At 43.0% G+C, this 23114-nt stretch overlaps 1 protein-coding gene across 1 annotated transcript; it reads right to left on the bottom strand.

The window, feature by feature from the left end:
• Positions 1–22430, bottom strand: LOC116841700. The gene is given in 24 exon segments (XM_032809977.1): positions 1–534; positions 610–711; positions 973–1188; positions 1627–1775; positions 1868–2072; positions 2475–2612; positions 2683–2804; positions 2891–2950; positions 5949–7307; positions 7310–7369; positions 7444–7477; positions 8000–8167; positions 8499–8646; positions 9037–9200; positions 9917–10126; positions 10760–11257; positions 11800–12042; positions 12141–12320; positions 12418–12549; positions 12917–13077; positions 15792–15993; positions 16666–16875; positions 16989–17147; positions 22167–22430. Coding segments are annotated over 23 exon segments (4998 nt in total). The 5' UTR covers positions 17142–17147; positions 22167–22430; the 3' UTR covers positions 1–450.
• Positions 22431–23114: the final 684 nt, after the last annotated feature.

The following is a 23114-nucleotide window of genomic DNA, read 5'->3' on the forward strand; positions in this document are numbered from 1 at the left end:
TTGCAGTCTCGTTACATTTATTTGTAAGGCACTAAATTGTCTCCACATTAATTCAAACATGTTATGAATCTATATGTTTTTGATGATTCGTCGAGCTAACGTTTGAGTAACTCAATAGGGTCGCCGAAAGCGCATTTAAGCTTTGATGTACAAGTCGAATTAGTCGTAAAAAAACAAGAAAATACCAAGATTTCTTTGCTTCTGTTAAAATCCTCAAGTTCATAACATTGTTCTAAACTCAAATATTTTATTTCACTCGGTTTTGAGAAAGACTGATTGTCAAACAGATAAAAAGTCGAGTTTTCTTTCCGATCCCCAAACTTTATTAATTCTTTCAGCTTATCGCTGCCTCGCCGACCCTGTTTCGCAACATCTTGATGGAACGTTTGAGTATATTGAAGTGTGATTGTGTATCTGCAAAATCGGTGCGAATATCGATATCGTATGATCTCATGTGGTCATGGATTTCTCCTCTTCCTGAAGTCTCTCGATGTCAGATTTATTCATGAAGTAATACGAAGGCTGCCGGGATTTCTGGAAGGGAAGAACCAATTAGCCTTCTCTGCCACGAGCAGCGATGGTTAGTTTCTTATAGCATCTGCGTCTTACTAGATCTTTAACGATACGTTTTGCGCCTGCCTTGATCAGCACGTTGCTTAAAACTTCCACGGACGGCACTCCCATTGCGTAATGAAGAGCTGTCCTCTCCAACTGAAATCCAAAATTATAATCATCGTGTCATTCCTTCCTAATGAAGCAGACTGAAATGTTCGCGAAACGTCGGAAGAATCCACATGACTTAACCCGGAAACCAAACTTAATATATTCATGGACTCCGCGAAAGCCTTAATTATATAAATTATCATTCATAGTTATTGGTTATTTATTATCTTTTTATCGAATATCTTCGCTGCAGTTATAATTATTTTACTGAGTCACACACATTGTATATAATCAGCGGAAGCGACATACGTTATCTCCGATGCGCAACGTTTCCGGATACGTTCTCGCGATGAATTTAACGAGGTCTTCCTGCTCTCGGAGCACGGCGATATGCAGGGCGCAACGGCCAATCGAGTTCTTCCCAACGGCCAGTAACTTCCCACCCCCGTTGTTCTTATGCAGTAGCTCCTTCACGCGATCCTCGTCGCTCGCGCGGATCGCGGCGTGCACCTCTTCACGTTGATTCTGCCGAACATCGTAGCGTTGCAAATAATCGAATTCAGAATCACATAATAAATCACGGAATAATCACTTTTCATATTGATTTAGTCGAGAAGCTTGGCTCGATTTTCAATATCAAAATTTAATCTCAAAGTTAAAATTGTTAATTTTGAAATTAAATTTATTTTTTAGCTCACTTGAAAGGAAATAAAATAAACATCAACAAAATTTTTGTTAATGTTCATCTTATTTCCTTCCAAGTGAAAGTAAGATGGAAATAAGATGAACATCAACAAAAGAATTGCTGTTCTCTACGATCTCTTGTTAACGTTTCGATGACATTTGTGTGAACCTTTATTGTGAAGAATGGTCGATTTACGACCAACGACGGAAGATCGAGACAAATTTCTTCACTGGCGGGAAACTATCGATCTAACTGTTACGTCGCTTGTGCTGTCTTACCGCGTAATTAGGGATCGATTGCAGAAATTGCACGGTAGCTTCGTGGCCCCTTTCCGCGGCGATGTCTACGATGTTCACCCCGTCGTCCTCGGCATCCAAGATGTGATCGTAACCCTCCAATAAGAGCTCGACTAATTTTTCCGTTTCGCCTGCGTGTTAAATCGAAAAAAAATCGTATCGACCTTCGTCTCAAGGTTTCCGCGCGAGTGCGCGTTTACTGAGAATACGTCGTTCTATTTACCTCTGGCCGCTAAATAAACCACGTAACGATCGATCTCGTCGACGTTCTCCCGAATATTCGCCTGTTCGGCGACGTCTCTGGCGGTTCGATATAGTTCATCCCTGAAACCGACGTTTACCTGCGTCTCCAGCAGCAGGTGGTACAAGCCGTCCTTTGAGTAAGAGCGAACAGCCGCGAAGTGGATCATGCTTTGCCCATGTTCGTCCTGAAGAATGCATCGTTTTTGTTCTTTTTTCTTTAATTTACACGCGCTAAACGATTCTTCTCTCGCCGCGGAAATCGAACGAAAAATTAATAGTAACTTAAGAGAATCTCGTTTTGCAAAAGTCGTGATATTTAAGAAAGATTTGTGGTAAAAATCGCACGTAATTATAGCTCTTATTACACTGAGCAAAAATACTTGAACATTTATATTTACGAGATATAAAGTTTATTTATAGAAATGAACTTCATTTCGCAAAAAGATGTTTTGCGGAAATAAATTTTATATCTCATAAATAAACATTTTCACGTTTTTTCTCAGTGTATAGCTAAATACACTCAGAGTAATCCTACTCTGATCGTTTATCTTCAGAGTTTTTATCCTTGGTCATGATATTTTATGTACCCGATTAGGATTGCTAAACGTGGACTCGGGTACGTCCGAATCCGGACTCTGCGGGTAACCGGCGTCCTCGTCGAAATTGTTCTCGAGATTTTCCAAGTTCTCCTCTTCACGATCGGGTATAATGAGAACGTCGGATTCCTGAAATTGGAGTTAGAGAAATTAGCGTGGATTCCGCGCATATTCGAGCTACTCGAGTACAGCGTATTACCTGTTCGTTCGTTTTATTTTTACTGGCAAAGTTGTACAAGTATGTCGCGAGATACGTGACTGGATCCTTCGGCCGTGCGTTAGCGACTTCCGTTAGTCCTTTGATCAAGGGATCGCCCAGTGCTGCAAAGTGCGCGATGCAATGCTTTAGTTACAGTGACTTCTTTAGGGATTATAAGGAAAATGAACTCGGCTACGTCGTTACTTACACGACGCCAAATAGCGACCTTCTTCCGAGCGAAATATCGGTATGTCAACTTCGCTGTCATCTGTAAAATAAATCGATCAGAGTGCCGCTGAATAATCAGGGAGAACGCGCTTACTGTCGCGCTTGCTACTTTAAAATAATCAAGAATTGAATTTTTGTTCAGTCGGATAACCCATTAGCGGCCAGTTTTACTTATGAGACGGTTTTTTTATCGGATAAAATTACTCGATTATTATTATTATTGTATAATTTTCTTGTTATGTTTTTAGCGTTTAATTCTAAGTTGTATGTATATACTGAAGGAAATGTTATGCTGATCTAAATAGAACTCTGAATATTGCAGTTAAAATTTATCGCTGTCTTTGTATCTGCTAAAAAATTATCTGTGGTGCATAAAATTTACAGCAGCAACATTCTAGCGATATATGCCGGTAAATTTAGGTCTTGTTACCAATTATTAATCTGGATGGGCGCCACAGAGAAATTTTTTTGCGTGAAATTTTAGAAATAGTTCAGATAGAAATTTTCTCTCTCTCTCTCTCTCTCTCTCTCTCTGTCTGTCACCTGTATTGAACAAATACAAGACATACAATGGTATCAAGGTGTATTTGTACCTTCGATAACAATAGTTCTAATGCTAATTTGGGATCTCCGGGAAAAAAATGAATCGATCCACTGACTAAGAATGTTTCGAGGACTACATTCCGCACGCTTGCCGACATTTGCCGGCATGGCATGTGTCATTACGCAGTTATTCCCACGTATAATTGTATTTGCGCAACGTGCCATGTCGACGAGTGTCGGTAAACGTGGAATGTAGTCTCGGGACTAATTACAGCCTTTAATGGGTTACAAACAGCGAAGTTTCATAAAGTAGCATGCGCGTCTTCGAGAGTTTTCATATTCGCGAATGGGTTCAAGTCACCACCGAAATCGATTATTGCATCCTCGCGCGGCGCTGATAAACTTCAGAAGCAGATATCATTCGGATCGTTAAATCGCGCGAGGAGTTAAACTCTTTTGATCCTTCCTGCCTTCTTTGCTTAGTACGCACTTTGTAATTTATCGCGATGATGCAATTACGATTCTCAGTTCTGTGAAAGATGAAACACTGTGCAGCACAACCATTCGGCAAAACGTGACGGAATAGTATGCAATCAATCACTTTTTATATGCAGGCATAAATTCAAAATGCAGAAGCAGGCGCGCACACACACACACACACACACAAGCACTGTTACGCAACACGAATTAATATGTAGTAACACGGAAAGAAGAGTGCATTAGTGATTACTTATGTAACAACGATGAATAATTATTGCCGTTCGTTAGTCAATAGACGTTTAAATGTCAATTTTTTTGTCGCATTCTGAAGAGAATAGTTCGTCTTTTTTTTCACGGTCAATCGCAAGTTCTGTTTATTTCTGTTCGTGCAACTAACTAGCTCGAACGTTACGATATATTGTATTGTCGCACGAAGCAAAATAAAATTGTCGTCTTACAAAAATATCGTGACTTGCATGCACGAATTTGCACATATATGCATGTAGTATTTACGTGTATGTCTTGAGAAATACGGTTCAACACTTAAACGCCCATTGGCTGGTCTTTTGATAAATATAACGATATCACATTGCGGTACGCGCGTAATAAGGGTAAAAGATTGGCCACGTAATTTCGCTTTAGCACGAATAACACGGAGTTGGAAAGACATGTGCTTCGTCATTTTTGTTTTGTGTGAACATCGATTCGTGCATTACATATAGAGGAAGCCCCTGAAATATGACTCTGATAATTTGAAGCTTGTTGTGCCATTAATATCGCATCGAGAATTTTTGCGTCGTCGACTTTACATGAAAGCGGCAGCGTTTAGAATAAACGCGAGGATCGATATATGTGTATGTGTCTATGTGTGAAAACTAGAACAGAAGGTTCTCCCGATTTAAAAAAAAAATTATAAAAAAGTACAGAATCTGGATTTTTTATTTACAGCTATCTTTTATTTACAGCCACTTATCTAGTTGTGCATTTTACGCGGCGGTGAATTCATGTAAAGAAAGTAAATGAATGTTTTTCTCCCTTTCAGTCGACAAATGTTTTTCTACCTTTCTCTTTTCTTTTCAGTACGTTTTGCGATTCGTCGAATTACCTCTAGAACAAAGACTTATGATGCAATTGTAGTGGGATGTTGTGCGACAATGATGTGTCGTATATATAGGTATATATTGGTAAATAATGCTATAATCGTTTACTAACCTAATCGGTAATCCTGCGTTCTCACCACCGGATAATCCGATTAATAGAGCCGCGGCTAATTACTTATATCGCGCAATTTCGCAATTGAGAGACGGTGCACGAGAGAAAACAAAATAACGTTCACACGTCTTTCCAACGCATTTCTTTCTCTTCCTCCCCCTCTCTCTCTCTCTCTCTCTCTCTCTCTCTCTCTCGCACGCTACATCCTAAGAAAATGTCTAAAAAAAGTTCAGTCTGTGAGGAGTAATTGACGGTCAAACGTTGGCTGATAATTATCACAGAAGATTTCCACAAATAAGCGTAACGTTTAGTTCTCGTAGAAAGACATTGACAGAAGGGAAAGAGAACGGAGGCTCTCGAAGGCGATCGACGATCGATGTATGTGTGTGTGGATGTGTATATATACGAAATACGATCTAGATGAGTCAAGTTGAATCTTAATAAGAGTCGAGTATCTTCTCGTCAGGTTGCTTGACTGATAAGGAACTCGATTCGAACTACGAATTCGAGTCTCTTCCACGAACGATGCATAAATCGCTTCTCGCTGTGGAATCGTCGTCATGTAAAATTTCCCCAAAAAAACCAACGACTCTTCGACGTTAACGAGCTCTCCATGTGTTAATTACTGTAGATACGCTGCGGACGACTTTTCCACGAAGTGATGAGCGGACGAATGATTTCCCGAATCGTCTTCAAGAGCTTAGAATTTAATGTTATTGTCTCTTTTGTGACCGTCGACCCGTGTCTCATTTATGTCTGGAGACGTTGGCCCCTCGAGGCATTGGCCCGTTTGCGGAACATGCCGGCGATAAGGGTGGCGATCTTCATCGAGTTGTTCAACGACAGTTCCTTCTCCAGCGAGATGATATTGTGAACCGCTCTGGAGAAGTCCTGCAGAGTCTGCAGCTCTGTGATGGCGAGCGACTGTTGATTGCTGATCTTCACCATGTCGCTCTTGGCGGTGTTGCGCACGCTGAGACCGCGCACCACGCAGAGGTGTCGTAGATTGTCGGGTGTCTTCGAGAGTTCCGGGAATTTGGCGACCAGGCAAAACCTCAAGGTGTTTCCGAGGGTTTGAGGACGCGCGCTTAAGAAACCCAGCTTCTGATCGCGCTTGAATCTCAACTTCTGATCGAGTATCATCATCAGCCTGGCCATCCTGACGTAGGCGCGACCCACCAGGCCTGGTCGGTTCTCGTTGGTGCGGCAGACGATGCGCAGATGGTCCTGAATGTTGACCCACGCGGCGAGGTCGCCGACGGTAGTGACGTAAACGCCACGTCCGTAAGGCCAGTGTTTGCCGTGAAGATGTCGATCGTCGTTCACGTCGTACTCGGTGATCGGCAAGAGCAGACCAGCCGCCGCCAGCTGCGCTCGTATACGACTGGGTTGCTCCAGGATCTCGTTGAGGGTGAAGTACGTGCCGGCTTCGTCCTCGCTACTACCCTCCGCCATCATGGCAGTGATCTCCGGGCTCATTAGCTGATTCGTGATCTCCCGTTCGACCTCCTCCAGCTGATTGACCGTCAAAGTCAAAGGTAGCGCGTAGTTGTCGAGGTTTCGCGTGCACTCGATGACACCGGCCTGGATGAACTTGCAGAGTGGGTCGAGGTCGTGCTGCTCGATCGAGGCGAGCGTCGCCTCGTCTGGCAGCGGCTCCTCGTCCCCTTCGTCGTCGTTGTTGAAGAAACGCGGCGGTGGATGGTCGGGCAGGTCGCCGCTCGCCGTGACGCAATGCAACTCGCGGATGAAGGGGTCGAAGAACTCAGTGAAGACGACGTAACTCTCGAAGTCGGGCGCCACCACGCCGTAGCCGTGGTCCTCGTCGTAGTAGCTGATGGTTGAATGCGCGCTGCTGTTCTTATTGCCGCTGGCCGTGACCGTACCGTACCTTTTCATCGCCGGCCAGATCACGTCAAAGAGATTGTGGTCCATGCGAGTCACACGGTGCTTGATTAGATCGAAAACCGGTCGCTTCAGGCAACGGCCAACTAATGTACCGGCGTTCGACGCTGTCTTCGGTGCGGACGACCGGCGGTTACCCGCCAGCAATCGGAAACACCGTTCCAGAGTGGCCAATGTCTCCGGCTCGCTTACGTCCCGCCGAGCGGAGTAGACGTCACCTCCGGGTACTGTTCCGGTCTCGTCCGGGTCGGCAGCAACGGCGGCGGTGGCAACAGAACAGCCGAGTTACCATCCGTGTCGTTGGGAGGTGTTGAGGGATGGAGGGTGAGCAAAGAGTTCGCGGTGGCATTAGTGGTGGATTTATCGAAGCGTGAGTGCCGAGAATCAGGCCGCTTAAGGGGGAAGTGTGTCATGGGCATAAGAGGGACTTTATTCTACTTCTCTTTCGACGTTTTTCTTTAGTATTTTATATGGTCGAGCGTGGATTCCTTTATGTGCTGTGTCACTTGTCAGAGTAATCGAGCGAAGCAAAATCAATTCACAAAACGAGAAAGTCAAAAGGGATCAACACTTGTGTGTAGGTGGGTGCGCTCAACGAGTATCTCGATCAAATCACTGGGATTCTTACGCGTTTGGGGGACGACCTTGTCTAAATCGATCCCGAAGGGAACTGGATATCACAAAATAATTGCATTAATAAGGTATCGTGTGCGGAACGGGGATACATAGTACGGACAATAGAAATAGTGTATTTCACCAAAAATCGCGAGGAGACACAAAGAGGAGACGTTAGTGTCGAGTCTTGTGCGACGTTGTTGATGATTTTTCACGGGGACTCTCGACTTATCGTAATTAAGAATTGTCCTCGATCACAATACAACACGAAGAGAGTGTAACACGGAGGATCGCGGGGATCAAGTGTCCGGAGGACGACGATTCCTCGTCGAACTGTTCTCATGTTTGCCGATGGTGCTCAAAAGAATGCCTCAAATCAAGAAATACCTTTGTCCGTCAGCATTTCGTCGGCGAGCCTCTCGCTGGCCCCGAAATCGCGCAGGATCTTTTTGTGCGATAGGTCTCTTTGATTTTGCTTGTAATAATCCGCCTTATGTCCGAACTACGTGACAAAAGACACAATACACCTCGTAGACGCTCAGCTCGTTCAGAGAAATTTCGCGATCGACGGAAATTCCGTCGAGAGTCGAGCGCTTCAGCACTCGCGCGCTCGACTCTCGCGTCGAGAATCCGCGACTTCTTAGACTCGCGTTGAAGTTTTAATCGATTCATGACATTTTCCATCGTTGATACGAAAAAAGAAAAACAAAGAAAAATTTAAGTTTCCTCCCGTATTATTTGGATAAAGACGTCAAGCTTTCAGGTCAGTTTTCGGTTTAAAGGCTATTTCGAGGCAAATATCGTAGCGAAACATGCCGATACGTAGCACTTACGTTATCTTGCATTAGAGGGTTGGCGCCCAAATGAAGCAGGAGGTTGTAGTAATGACCGTTGTCAGCGAGCGTCGCGGCGTAATGCAACGGAGTGCGTCCGTCCAGATCGATGGCCTGAGCGGTTTCTGGAAACCTTCCTGCCAGGTACCTAAATCGAGTAATAAAATATTCAATGGCTTGAGACGTGAGCTTGATAGTGCAGCCTTACAACCTGTCATTCGTAAGGAAGGTCTATCACCGCGTGATCGGTATAAATTATGAACCAATAGCTACCGTGATCGCAGCTCGTAATAGTTAAACATATATATATATATATATATATATATACATGTATATATATGTATATATATGTATATATGCAGTCAGCTTTATTGACCGGACTTCCTTTCCTGCGGATGTACGAAACAATTGATCGATTTTCGAGCCCCCGAGCGTCTTATCGGTCTTGAAAGAATATAAGAATCCTTCGTCGACCACAGAAAAGGGGTGAGTATAAGTGTGGTATTAAAAACGAAGTATCAAAATACACTGTAAATACCTGATGACAGCGGTATTGCCGAACACGACAGCCACGTGCAACGGTGTCGCACCGTGGGGTGACGATTCGTCCCGCGCCACCGCGAATTTGCGACGATCCAGGGCGCTCTGCAGATCCCGAAGGTTCCCTTCTCGCGCAGCCATGTGCACCGCGTGAATTTTTCCCTGGGTAAAAGACATATTATTTTATGTATTCCTTAAATCTATAAATGTATATTTATACAAGATCAATGATTATTCTACACCTAACGAAATATAATCTCATCTTTGGCGCAATCTTATGTTACGGCTTCAAGTGGACTTCTGAAATCAAATGAAAATATTTTAACGTCCAAGAAAAAGAACTCTAATTGTAAAGTGCTGTTTCCTATAATTCTATATTCCAAATGAAAATGTTTATGGAATATGTTTGAAAAAGAGAAATATTATTATGCTTAGAATATCTTTTTTGGTTTCAGAAGAATTTTCTTGAGACTATAGATAAGAGAGTTTAGAATGAGATTATAATTTTTTGCATAAAAGATTTTATAAATCTCAAATCACGAGGGTTGTCAACGCAAGAATTCTACAAGAATTCCCACAAGAATTCTTTAACGCGAAAAAAGCTTCAGTATTGTTTTTGTTTAACATATCAAACGTCATCATCATTAGCCACAATTTTTCGAGACTTTTGTAAGTAACATGAATAAATTAAAATCAACCCTTTACTCTTTTTAATTTCTTAGGAAATTATAGTATTGCGAATAGAATTATCTCAGCTTGAAGATTGAGACACTTTTACACATAATATTATATACGTACGTACACACACATACACACAAGCACATATAAGTCTTGGCTAATATTATATATATGTGATGGCACGACACCAACGCACATACCATGTAGGCTGGTACATTGTCGATGAACGCCTGGAGTTCCGGATTTCCGGACTGTCGTCCCACTAATCGCCGGCCTTCGCCATTGAGGACCAGACTCGCCAGTTGTTCCATGTTGCCGTTCGCCACCAAGTTGTCTACTTCCGGATCACGGGCCATACCACTGTCGTCGAGTTCGACCTCGGCGGACTCCTCGTGCTCTCCGATGACCTGCTGTCATGTCTAGATACAAAATCATGCGCACAGGAGTGAGCGGCACGTAGCGATCGATAGCAGATATTAATCGCGCCTGGGAATTCTACACGCGCATCGATCGTCTCATGCCGCGCCTGTACATCGTGTATGATGTACACTCATAAGTGGTATCCGCGTAAAGGAAAGGTCCGTCGATAACGGCACGTTATCCCCCTCTATGAATTAATTTCCACCTCTGGCGATGAATCGCAAAGAATCTCAGCGTCGTTTTGTCGAAATAGATAAAGACGGCGAGTTGTTTCTTCGTTCAAAGTGTATTATTATTGTATGTAATTGTCATTACACAGTGCATAATACAATAATTCTGTCATTTTGTGTCTAATCATCTAGCGGCGGGGGAAACGGAGATCGAGAGATTCCCGGCTGTGCGACGCTTGCGTCGATAGTCCGGCCTTCAATCATGCGCGATGCTCGATCGGAATATATAGCAGCTGAAGCCGGAGGAAAATTTAAATAGCCGAGTGTATTGAATAAATAAAATTTAATTAAAATGGAAGAGCGATCAAGTGTCGAATTGCTTTCCCTTCTTGCCGGACAAGATGCAGCGCGACGTCGTGACGATCGTAGCGGATAACACGATCGGGATCATACCTGCTCCTCGTCCTGCGCAGGATCGTCGACGCCGGAGTCACCGGTGCTAGGATCGTTTCGCTCCTCTTCGTTCTTTTCCTCGTTCTTCGGGGATTCCTCGCCGTCATCCTCTTCATCTCTCTCCGCGACCGGACCGGTCACCACGTCATCGTCCGAGGATGCCTTCTCCTCGGAATCGTCTGCTTTCGGTTCCTCCTCCTCCTCCTCTTCCTGCTTCTCCTCCTCGTTCGCTTCTTCATCGTTTGGGGCCTCCTCTTCCTCCTCCTGCTCCTGTTCCTGCTCCTCCTCTTGCTTTTCCTCACCGTCAGCCTCCTCACCGTTAGCCTCATTATCTTCTTCATTCTGCGCCTCCTCCTCCTCCTCTACACCTTCGTTCGGAGTCTCAGCTTCCTCCTCCTCTACACCTCCGTTCGGAGTCTCAGCTTTCTCCTCCTCTACATCTCCATTCGGAGTCTCAGCTTCCTCCTCCTCCTGCTGTTCGTCGTCCGCTTTTTTCACCTGTTCCATGAAATCCCACGTATGATCCTTAGGGAATCTGAGATCGTGAACTGAGATTTCACGTGTTCACATCGAGACACTATCTACACGTCTCCAGGATGACACATTCAGTGTTGGTACACCAGTATTGAGCATTAATCGATTAAAATTGTCTTTGGTTAAAATAATCGGCAAACCAACTATCAAAATTAACTGATCGTCGTATATGTAATCACGAATAATATAATCGATTGACGAAATTTATTGTTAATCAGTGTACAATCAATCGCATCTGACTAATAATTAATTTTACTAATCGATGAAGTTATTTGTAATCTTATATATGACGTTGATTCATTCTGATTATTGTCTTGCTTATTATTTTAATCAAAGAAAATTTTAATCAAGTAAATCCCCACACTCTACACTAAACAATTATTGAGCAGTGATTTCAGTGTACAAAATTATGCACATAGACATATAATAATAACACTTAGGATAACAATTAACCTAATCGAATTTTGACAAGTGTCTAAGTTCGAAGTAATGAGAAGGAAAAGTACCTCACTCGAGGCATCCGAATCCTTGGTGGTGGACTCGGCGCTACCGAAAGCGCTATCGATGTCGCTCCTGCTGATCATCTTCTTCATTCCGCGGCTGAGTACTTGGTTCGCCTCCAGGATCTTCCAGTCCCAATTTTTCGGATAAGTGTTGCCGGAAACGCGAGGTGCGTCCGGTATCACCGACAGATTCGTCACGTCCACGTCCGAGGGCCGGTTTTTATAGAACGCGGGCGCCTTTTGCCTCTGATTTACGGCGAGACACGTGAAACGTTAACCACCATGATCGAGTTTGGATTGAGCAATACTTTTGCATAGACAGGATAATGCGGATGTTTACTCACATTGTCCAGTTTGCTCTCGTCGGCTCCGTACTCCGTCAGGAGATCGTACATAGCGCCGTCGTCTTTAAGCGCAGCCGCGTAATGCAGTGGAGTCTTGCCTTCGTTGTCCTGGGCCGCCACTGCCGCAGGGTACCTCTCGAGGATCTCGCGCGCGATGTCCAAGTGTCCTAAACCGGCGGCCTTGTTGCGGGAAAGATCAGAGATAAACCCAGTCGTATTTTACTTCGCGATACAGTTTCGAATCACACTTTATATCGTGCAACTCGAAAGCTCCTACCTTATGCAAGGCGTTTAATCCGTTGCTATCCTTGCCCCCCAGGATGACGGGCGAAACGGGTTCTTCCAGTTTCTTCTTGAGGCCATCTAAGTCGTTGTTAATGGTCGCCGTGTGAATATCCTTTATCGTGCCCTGAAAAAATCGCACACAGCGCTTTTACTCAGTAATTTATTTATTTATTCTTCGTTCACGGGAATAATCCGAAATAGACTGCGTGTGAATAAAAGATGACACAATAGATACAATATTTGCAAAAGAAGGAAAAATTGATTGGGGATGAAAAAGACAGAAATGAAGAGAGAAACTATAAGATAAAAAAAGAGGTAAAAGAAATCGACGAGTGCAAAGAGTTCTAAGAATATCGGAGCAAGTGACTCGTCTATAATTATCATCTTGTTGTTGTTTTACATTAATACACTCGATTTCGTAAGAATTCAAGCGAACCGTAAATTCGAGTAGATGCTTATATGCGGAGAAAAATTCGATTCCGCCGACATACCATGATGAAGGGCACGGCCTCCAAGAATTTTTTGACCCGGGTATTGTTGCTGGTCTCGCATCGCAATTTCGCCCCGTGTCCTTCCCACAGTACGTGTTGCAGTTTTCCAATGTCTCTGTTGTGTATCCATATCCTGATATTGGAGGGCTTATAGTCGAGATCTGTGGAGAGAGATCATCGTTCCTAGTTAATGTCAGGCTTATGCACTTAGACACGAAATTCAGTTTTCTGAGAAATAATAAACGAGTAGTTCTACTTTTCTTTTAAGAGCTTGCAGAAGTTTGCATGTGGGTTTACTCATAATCAGAAGATAAGTGCTTGAACGGTGGCAGAAAAAGATATACCGAGCAGAAGATCAGCTGAACGAGACCGAATTTTTCAGGATTACTCAGAGAGATAAAGTCAAAATCAACATCGGGATCAAAGTAAACGAAAACATGAAAATTTGTTGCGTTTGCTCTGGCTTCAGGTAGGTCTGATCTTGTTTTAGGTCTGGACTTGTTCAAATTCATGAAACGTGCCACTAACCCGGAAGCTAGACCAAGCATTTCGCCGCATCACGGGAGTTTAAAATGTCGGCGTCAGAACTTTACATAATCCCGAAATTGAATCTTTGTTTGACATGACTTCGACCGATCTTCTTGCACAGCGCGGATGACGATTGAACGTGGCGTGTGCTTTATTACTCTACCTATCGGAGAAACAAGGCTAATAGAAGAGCCTCTGCAAGCGTCTAATACATGTATCCAGGGACACCTATTCTAGTCCGACTCGGGCACGACTTGACGTATCGATGCGCGCCGTTCGGTAATAGTTACGTGCAAGGGGCCGGCTTAATATTTCATATCGTCTTGAATACGCGGATGGCGTGCACGATCGCCGGTTAATAAATTTTCCAGGAGGCGGAGCAGTGTACGCGGAGAGCCCGTCATATTACCGACACGCTTCGCGTTATGCGTCCTACACCGCGTATAGACATTGCGTTGTTGCGAATGAAAAGAAACCCGTCACACACAGTCTGCTTGCAACCCTTCAGGCGTCGTGTACGATAAATTATGATGAGTTCGCGATCGTTTGCCAAATGCCGCGATCACGCGAGAATCCCTTCGAGCGAACATTCGCAAACAACGGCAACAATCGATGACAATCGGCGTCGAGAGGACTTCGATTACGAGCGAGATTTGCGCAACGAGGGCCGGTTGTTCCAATCCCTGGATAGGTAACTGATAGTTGAATCATACGTCTGTCATTGTCTAAGTTGAGAGAAAAACACAAAGACAGATATGATTTAATTGAATTTCAATTGACTTACCAAGAAGTTTTGGAACAACCGGTCCTCGGAGTTCGGATCTTTAAGTAGCGGTGGAGCGCAGTTTCGTGGCCGCGTCATCGCTGTAATTCGCTGATTATTTTGCGTGAGAGATTAATTTTCATTTAATGCACACGCGCGGCTCGCGCCTGACGATCGACCGCGTCTTGCGCAAAACGATTCGGCGAATCTCTCTCATGCATATACCGCGTATGGGACGGAGACGGTCGTGAACTGTGTGTTTACAGGAAATAGCCTCCGCTGCCAATCCTCAAACGGAACTGCTAGCATGCCCGGGCCGATCGAATAGCGCGGGTAGAAATAGGATGGCTTCTTATCGCCGTCGAAATTAGAACTCAGTCTTTCTTACCCATTGACGATCGGTCGATCTACTGCGACCTAATTACGATCTGTTCAGGCGGAAACGCCGTTTTGGCGAGGAATAACTCTCTCTCCCTCCCTCTTTCTCTCTTTTTGATCGATGTTGGTTCGCCCCGTTGCTATTTACATGTCATGACACCAGACGCATCTCGTGTCTCGACTCGAGGTATGCGCAATAGTTGAGGACGCGTTAGAATAGAACGAAAAGAGAGAGAGTCCCGCGCCTGTCGTCGAGTCGACACGACAGGGCGATTTCCTCTTTCGTTTAGGCGCTACATAATTCGTGCCGGGTGTGGGTGGCAATTCTTTGTCTCGACCGAGTCGTCGTATCGAGCGGCGCGGTTAGCCTTGCCTTACGAATTTATGTGCTATCGATTTTTCACGATCATTAGAAACGAATATGTGGGGTATAAGAAGCGGGGAGCCTACATAGCCGCAGGAAATCGACGAATTCGCTAGAACACGCCGCGAGTCGTTCGCGCGGTGCTTCTTCGAATTTGTTCTAATGATTCACCGGGTTGTGCAATAATTATAAGCGTATCCTAACCTCGCGAAAACGCATTTCGCTCGTTCAGGTCGTTTTTAAAAGTAGATAATATCGCGTGGAAGTTGAGAATATCGCTAAACTCTCATAATTCAGTTTATTCAATTTCAGTTCTCGAGTTTGAGTAGTTTCGACTATTCACAAGAAAATAGTTGACATCTAAATTTTTAATTTTTTTAGAGATCATCCAAAGAAATTTAGATATATTTTTCTCTTAATAGAATAAATAAATCTTTTCTTTAATTTGGTTAATCAAGACAAGCAAGAGAGAAAGGAAATCAAGGCAATCAAGATCAACAGTCTAACCTAGAAATAAAATAAATAAAAAAAGATGAATTGATTAAAAAATATATTTATCTTATTATGTAACATAGTTATTTTTAATCTCACTCGAACAATACCTGCGCTTGCCTTGAATTTACTTTCTCTTGTTTGTTTCATTGGACACCTCAAGAGCGTTCACTATTTTGATTAATCATGTTAATATATTGGAAAGAGAGGAAAAGAAGGAAAAAATATAAAAAACATAATTCTCTTTAGTTCTCGACGTGCTACTCATCATACGAAGTCGTGGTGCTTCTTAATCCTCGCGCTTTTTCTTATTCCCATCTTGAGATGAGCGCAAAAGTGACGGTACTTACAATCTCTTCCGGTACTTTTCCTCCGACGAGACATGATCTCCACTTCTGGCAATTCAATCTCCGCGCAGTGTTCCAAGTAATAAGCCGCCGGATTCCCCTTCTTGTCGCAAACGCTGGCGTCACATCCGCCTTCTATGAGAAGATCCCAGATCGCGTCGGAATCCTTGCACGCGGCGCAATAGTGCAGAGCTGTTTTTCCCTCCTAAACAGGACGTGCGTGTCTCGAAGTCAGATTATTGAATTATCGCCTGATTAGTGAATTATTCGGTAGCAACGATTGCGGTTTTTCACGCCTTCGACGAGCGTCCGCGAGGGAGAAGTGTCGAACAGAGAGACGTGCACCAGGGTTGATATACGTTAGGGTTGGCCGCACCTTCAAGCGGTGCGTGCGCTTGCCCGTGTGTATGAGCTAATGTCTGCGAGGGGAGAACAGGTGGTTTACACTTGGTTATTATCGGTGTCACGCGATACGGTCTCGCGATAAGCGCGGAGGAAAGAAACTGCTCGATTATTCAGAGCGCTCCTGCCCGGCATGGATTTTGCGAGACGAATGTTTGCGTTGCGGCGCGGTCCCGTCGCGAAAGTAGACCGATCGTGACGGTCGAATAGTGGAGGGTAATCGATCGGCACTGCCCTGTCCATTAAGAGTTGGATGAATTAAAGCAATTAGAGAGACATTAAGTCGTGCAAACAGAGCGATTCCGAGAGAAGTTACGCGAAGCTAATTTCGCGGTTACACGAGAGAGTGTCTCAATTGTCGATCTTTTAATCATCGAAATTGGTAGAACTGTTTGAGTGTTGTAAAATCGAGTTTCCCGCGTCCTTCGTTTTTACGACTTGCGAATAGCGATCTCGCGGCGGGAAGACGGCCGACCTTATCTTTCTGTTGCGGTGCGATGGGGTAGTTTTCTATGAGCCATGCGACGATGTCGGGATGATCGTAGTAGACCGCCTTGTGTATCAAGGGGGTGCCACAAGAGTCCTTGGCGATCGCCAACTTCTTCTTCGACTCTTCGGCTATGATGCGCTGCGTATCCGCTAGTGAGCCGCGTGTCACAGCGTCATGCACTTGAGAGATCTTTGTCTGAAAAGCGCAAGAAAAATTATGGCCCTCTATACTCTCTTGACTCGAAACGGCAACATTCGTCGAATATTTCAAAATACACGCGATCAGGAGAGATACGAGAGCGCTCTTACCAAATAGTTCGGGAGTCCCTTCAGGAAGACACGAGTTCGAAGATCGTGCGAGTGTTCGCCTAATAAGCGCACACCTCGACCCTCCAATACGACATTCTCGAGTTTCTCGAGCTCTCCACGCTGTAACCAAGTTTTTACGGCCGACGAGGTCATTTGAGCCTGTGTAATAGAAAGCACAGATGTTCGAGAATCGTCTGGGATATAGACATTACGTGGGTGTACCGTAATTCGTATACTATGAAAAATATCAGTCGTAGCAACTTAAATTAACCTCTCCAGTAGTGATTTGAAACAGCTGTGCGATTCCCTCCAGAGTAGACTTGTTTTTAAAATAAAAATATCTGTACTGAGAGAAAAAAATCTAAAAAATAATAAATATTTATTTGGTAGATAATAATAACATACATTTATTTAAATAAAAATTCTTTTATATATTTAATTGTTCTCAAGAAAAAGATTTTTTTAAGATTTTAAGAAAATGTATATTTTCTTATTTGAAAAATATATTAGTACAAATAAATATGTTATTAGTTACCCACCAAATAAATATTTTTTAACTTCTTAGATATTTTTCCTTTACTATAAGATTTTTTTTTTAAGAAATTTTTTAAGAATTTTGAAAAATGGGATACAAGATATATTTAATTTGTGTTTGATATGAGTCAATAAAAAATATATGCAATAATTTAAGTAAATTTAAAGAAATTTAATATTTTGCCACATCTCCGGACTAAACTTAAGCAATTTAAACGAGTTCAACCTAGAATTCAACTGGCCAATTAACTGTTTTGAATCTGAGCAAGTCTTTGGCATTTTCTTCATTTTGCTTGCGTAAAACAAGTTGAAGAATTAGCCACGTTTTTCGCAACACGAAACGCGTATTCGTTGCTGCGAAAGACAGCATTACGTAACAACTCAATACGTGCTTTACAATCTATAGGGGGCCGACACAGACAGATTTCGTAGGTATATTTCCCTGTCGCCGGTTTCAACCCCTGTTATCGATTTGTGCACCTATTCTGTAGTATCCGGACGAATTTTCGCTTGCATATTCATGGTTGGTCATATGCGCGATTGAGGAGTTACGATGTAATAACGACATTTACGATCACGCGAAACACTGAAATTTGCCGTAAGCTCAGGCGGAAGATAACTATGAGAGTTTCCGGGCCCCTAAAATTCGTTCCATGTAGTATTGGCATGTAGTAGTCCGAAGGTTCATGTTCAGATCTCAAATTTTCCAATTCGCGTACGCTTCGATCGTGCGATCTGTTCCCGCCGTTAGCGCGGAGAAATACAACCACGCTGTGATGTGGTTTCGATAATTATGTTGCGGTGACGACAGAAACTGCGGTTACAATCCCGTGATTGTAAATGCTAAATGATTATTCGATCGTAAACCAACCAACGACAATTTATAATTACATTTTTATTGGTATGCATAGGAGACGTGCTATCGCGCACGTTAGATCACGCCGGCGATTTAGTTAAATAACACATAAGCGACTCGTATCGCGCGGTTAATCCGGAACACGCTTTGCGGATCCTTGACTTTTCCTCTTGCGCGAGAATAGTCGGTGAATTCCCGGTTTCCACGACTGCGTTCGGCGGAATGCAAATGTATCGCGGCTGCCGCGCGGTGTCACCGTATCGCTTTACGTGCTTTCGTTCTAGGCGAACATCGAGCGATCCTTCTACATGCACGTATTCCCATCGTTTGAGATATGCATACAGTCGACGGAGGAGAGGTCGCGATGCTTTCCCTTCGGCGAACTTCAGGACGGCATCCAGTGGGAAAATTCATCGATAAATCGGAAAAGTTTTTTTCTAACTGTAGATTTCAAAGAAACGTTCGTCCTCCGAGAATTATAACGCGGAGAACAAAGTTTGATCGTAACGAACGAACCAACGGGTTGAAGAAAGTGGAATTTCTGCTTCCTGGAATTAAATTTGGCTCATAAGAGTCACCGAAATTGTGTGTCTCTCAACCAAAACGCAATTAAATTAAATTGAAAACTAAAAACGCAATCAAATCTCTTTCTTCGTAAGAAACAGATTCTCTTATTACATACGAATGCGTTGGGAAACTCATTCGAAAGGAAAAGCGTTTTGCAATCTGTTGTCCACCGATTGTACGTTGCCAAATATAAACATATTTAAAAGTAATGAGTAAATTCACGATAATGATAATTTCACGATGACGAATAGAAAGCGATAACGAGTCTAGCTTCTCTCCCCTTCCACCATTGTTATTTATCGCCGGAGTTTCTAACAACGCAAATTCCACGTATTATTATAGGAAAGTGTGCTCATATACGTATTAATTAGTACGGCACGAGGACGTTTTAAAAGACGCTCAAAGTGCAAAACACGCGATTTGTTTTTTAAGTTTAAGCGGACAAGCAAGTAGGCAAACAGAAACTATCAGTAAATATTTTAATTTCAGAGTTTGCAAATACAAACACGAATGCGAACGTCACGGTTTCGCGAACGCGGCTGCCTCGTAAACAAGGTGAAAGGGAGATCTAGCGAGAATAAACATATATTATGCAAAACTTCGCATCAATGTGCCCGATCTTTCCGCCATGTGTTTTTTATAAACACCTTCGCAGGTCGAAGAGTCATTGAGGACTCTCGAAAAATTAAATGACCAATGATACTTACTAATATTATATTATATCAGATATTATATATGTAAATTGCTATTACTACTTTCGGTTAAAGCAGCAAAAGAATCATAATTAATACAAATGGAGACAGACTAATAAACACCAACGCGAGTCTTGGTAAGAAATTTAAACTTTGAATTCGGAAAATCACAATCACAATCATATAAGCGTTTATTGAAGAATATCATTCTAGTACATATAATAGCACAAGAGAACGAGAATAAGAAGTAGCAAGTAATAAAAATAATAAGCGACTGCAAAAGGAGGAATATATAAATAGGAAATATATAAATAGCTTCGAAATGACACGTAAACTGTTCTCTTGAGCGAGAAATGTGAATACAAGAGTGTACAAATGACACTGGATGTGACTACAATTATAACGAGGTCAACGATGTTTCATTCTCTCAGTACGACACTCTGATCAGAAAAGAACTGTACGATGGTGTGAATAAGAAAGAAACACGCGTCTCACGTCTTACGACAAAGGACTCTTTTTGATATATCTGCTGCTTTAGAATGAATTATGCAAAAAGGTGAATCTATGAATGAATTCTGGGTGCTCGCTCCGGCGTGCTGTGCGAATCGAAGGAAGAAAAGTGGTACCTGGCTCGGCTCGGGTTCACCTCGACTTTAGAAGCGACATTTGCGCCTCGATTAACGATATCATATGCGGGTCGAAGGTAGGCGCGGTTTGGAATATCACGCGTCGGACGTCGGCGACGTGCGACACGAGGAAGCGTCGCGAGTCGAATGATGCACGTCGGCCCGACGGCGCGTCGGGACGCCACCTGCGAGAGTCCGGTCGCCGCGGACGTCGCGCGAGCTGCCCGGCCGGAAGCCGTCTCTCGTGTAATAGGATTTTCACATGGGACCGCAGCGTCCGGCTAGGCCGGCTGATAAATAAATGATCGGGCATCGATGAAGAATTCATGTCGGAGTTTCTCCCTCCGGTAGAAGTGCATTCTTGTGGGCGGGAATAGCGTCGCGTTCGATCGACTCTTTGAAATGGAATAAGCGATGCGCGTGTTTATCTTCCTCCCCCTCTTTCTCTCTCTTTCCCACTCTGCGTCAATAACCGCGGAAAAGCGGTTGCAATGATAGATTACCTCGAAGATAGGCTGAACTCTATCCCTGGGATGTATTATACGAGAAAACGGCCCGGTTTGATAAAATGGAATTCATCGGGCAGCATTTGTTTTCCCGTCGATCGAGTGCCGTTCGATACGAATAGAACGCGTGGTGGATCGATATCTTCCTGACGGATAATTTTGTTAAGGGAAGACCCTTATCTCTCGTTGATCGGCGCCTCGTTTGTCACGATAACCTTGACCCGGCGGTGGACTCGGCGATTATCGACTCTCATTTTCGTTTCGTTCTGCGCCCCAATTCGACGCCTTTTCTCATTGGCGGATACTCGTCGTTACCCAGCTTTATTTATTTGTTCGCGCATCGCGGGCTGGAATCGATGTTAGTGGGTACGGAGCAATGACACATCGATCATGTTACAGTTCATAGGTATCTCGGCGTCGCGTGTACACTCTTCGGATGATTTTATCGTCGCGATATACAAAAGTAAAAGTGTAATCTGAAGATTGAAAAAGTCACGTAATAAGAGTGCTCTCTCCAGCTGCGATTACTGCCCTGCGCAATTATAGTCGTAAATATCAAGCATTTTCATACGCAGATCTCAAATGAAATAATCAACGAGTAGAAAATGCGCGTCTAGAAAGTACAAGAATGTCACATGCAACAGAACGAGTATATCTAACATCACCTGAAACTATAGTAAATGTGCCAATGCCCGCACACGTATCTAATCCTGGACTTTCTTATTGCTTTGGTCTTTAAATACGAATATTTCGACTTCCAAGATAAAAAAAAAAAAAAAAATATATATATATATATATTCTATGGTCAATATTTAAACATTCACATTTAACCGTTGTACAATTCAGATAGAATTTTGGGAAACTTTTATGATTTTTTAACTTTTTATATATTGCAAAAAGTAGATTAGCAAAAGTGGGGAGGTTCAACTCCTAAGACAGTGTTTTTCGCAACAATAGAAATTCAATAATAAAGTACGTGATTAAAAGTGATTTGTTAAGGATAGATGCTATTGGGATTAATTAATATTAATAATTTAGGATAAAGGGTCTCGGCCTCTGACGTGAAAGATTGCTTTACCGCATGCATTATAAGTCCGGAAAAATATTTAGCGCGTGCGTTGATATTGTCTGACATTATTGTCTTTTTAATAGTTTAATACTGGCACCAATAACCGCGACTGGTTCTCATCGGTCCTTTTTCTTTCAGTTGGTTGTATGCCATCAGAGTTTTCTTTATAATTTGTCAGATTAGTAATAGCTATAAAACCCTCCTTACTACGCTATTATAGGGACTTAAGGGATTGTAAGTGTTAAAGACCAAAGCAACACAAGAAAATGCAGAGTCGTAGCAGGTAAGTATCCGGAAATTGGTACTTTTACCCTTTCACGATAATTACCTTTTCAAGTGGGAGTCCCACGAGGAACTCTCGTTACTAGGAAATGAAGTAATACCGAAGTCGCCTATGCAGTATCGTAGATTAGTACGAACTTCGTCACCTTATACTATTTGATAAGAATCCCCATTCTCGTTTTCCCGTTCATAGGACGTTGGATAAGTTGCCGTTTGATTCACCACTGTCGAAAGTGTCACTCTGATTCATCGTATTGCGCGAGCCTCTTTTTATCCCCGAAGTGGAGTACGAGTCGCTACGAGTCGTCTCGTAAGACTGACGATGCATACTTTTCCACGTGTCCTATTCACCGTGTCTTTATTTTATTTACGAGGGCTATAGGTCAGAAAGTGGCTATAGTTCTACGACGCTTCACGGAAGTGGTAACGAAGTTGTTTAATCGTCAAGAAAACGGACGACCAAGGGACGACTTGTTTCGTCTAGAAATTCTTTCTAACAACTACGACGGTGATTTGACTTAATGTATTTTTTTTCAAGATATGTCCCCGTGTGAATATAATTATTATATTTAATAAAACACTCTATGAGGAGCTGTAATACAGGATGTATAACGCGCACAGTAATTTTACGGTTTTCCATGAGAATCTGCTTCTTGCCCAGCATGGATTTGCGAATAAACGCATTAATAAATGAGTAATAAGATAATCAATGCTACTCAAGTATGCTTAAACGTGAAATGGGTACTTCGCAATTACGCGTCGCATAAAGAAGTGCCTCGTATTTATTGACCTTTTCACTGAGGAAATAGTGGCCAGTATTTGCGATTATTTACAATAAAATACTTATAGTCGCGAAATCCACTGTGTAGCGTAAGTGTTCTGCTATTATTGATAATAATCTTGTAGGCAAATTGCTACTTCTACTTTTTTGCTGCTGCAAAATTGCTATTTTTTTGTTTTCATCAGGATAACCAGAATGTATGATGCTGAAAAT

This window comes from Odontomachus brunneus, unplaced genomic scaffold, assembly GCF_010583005.1.
Source record: "Odontomachus brunneus isolate Ranch 3 - 2012 unplaced genomic scaffold, Obru_v1 Obru_scaffold_002, whole genome shotgun sequence".
Classification (NCBI taxonomy): Eukaryota; Metazoa; Arthropoda; class Insecta; order Hymenoptera; family Formicidae; genus Odontomachus; species Odontomachus brunneus.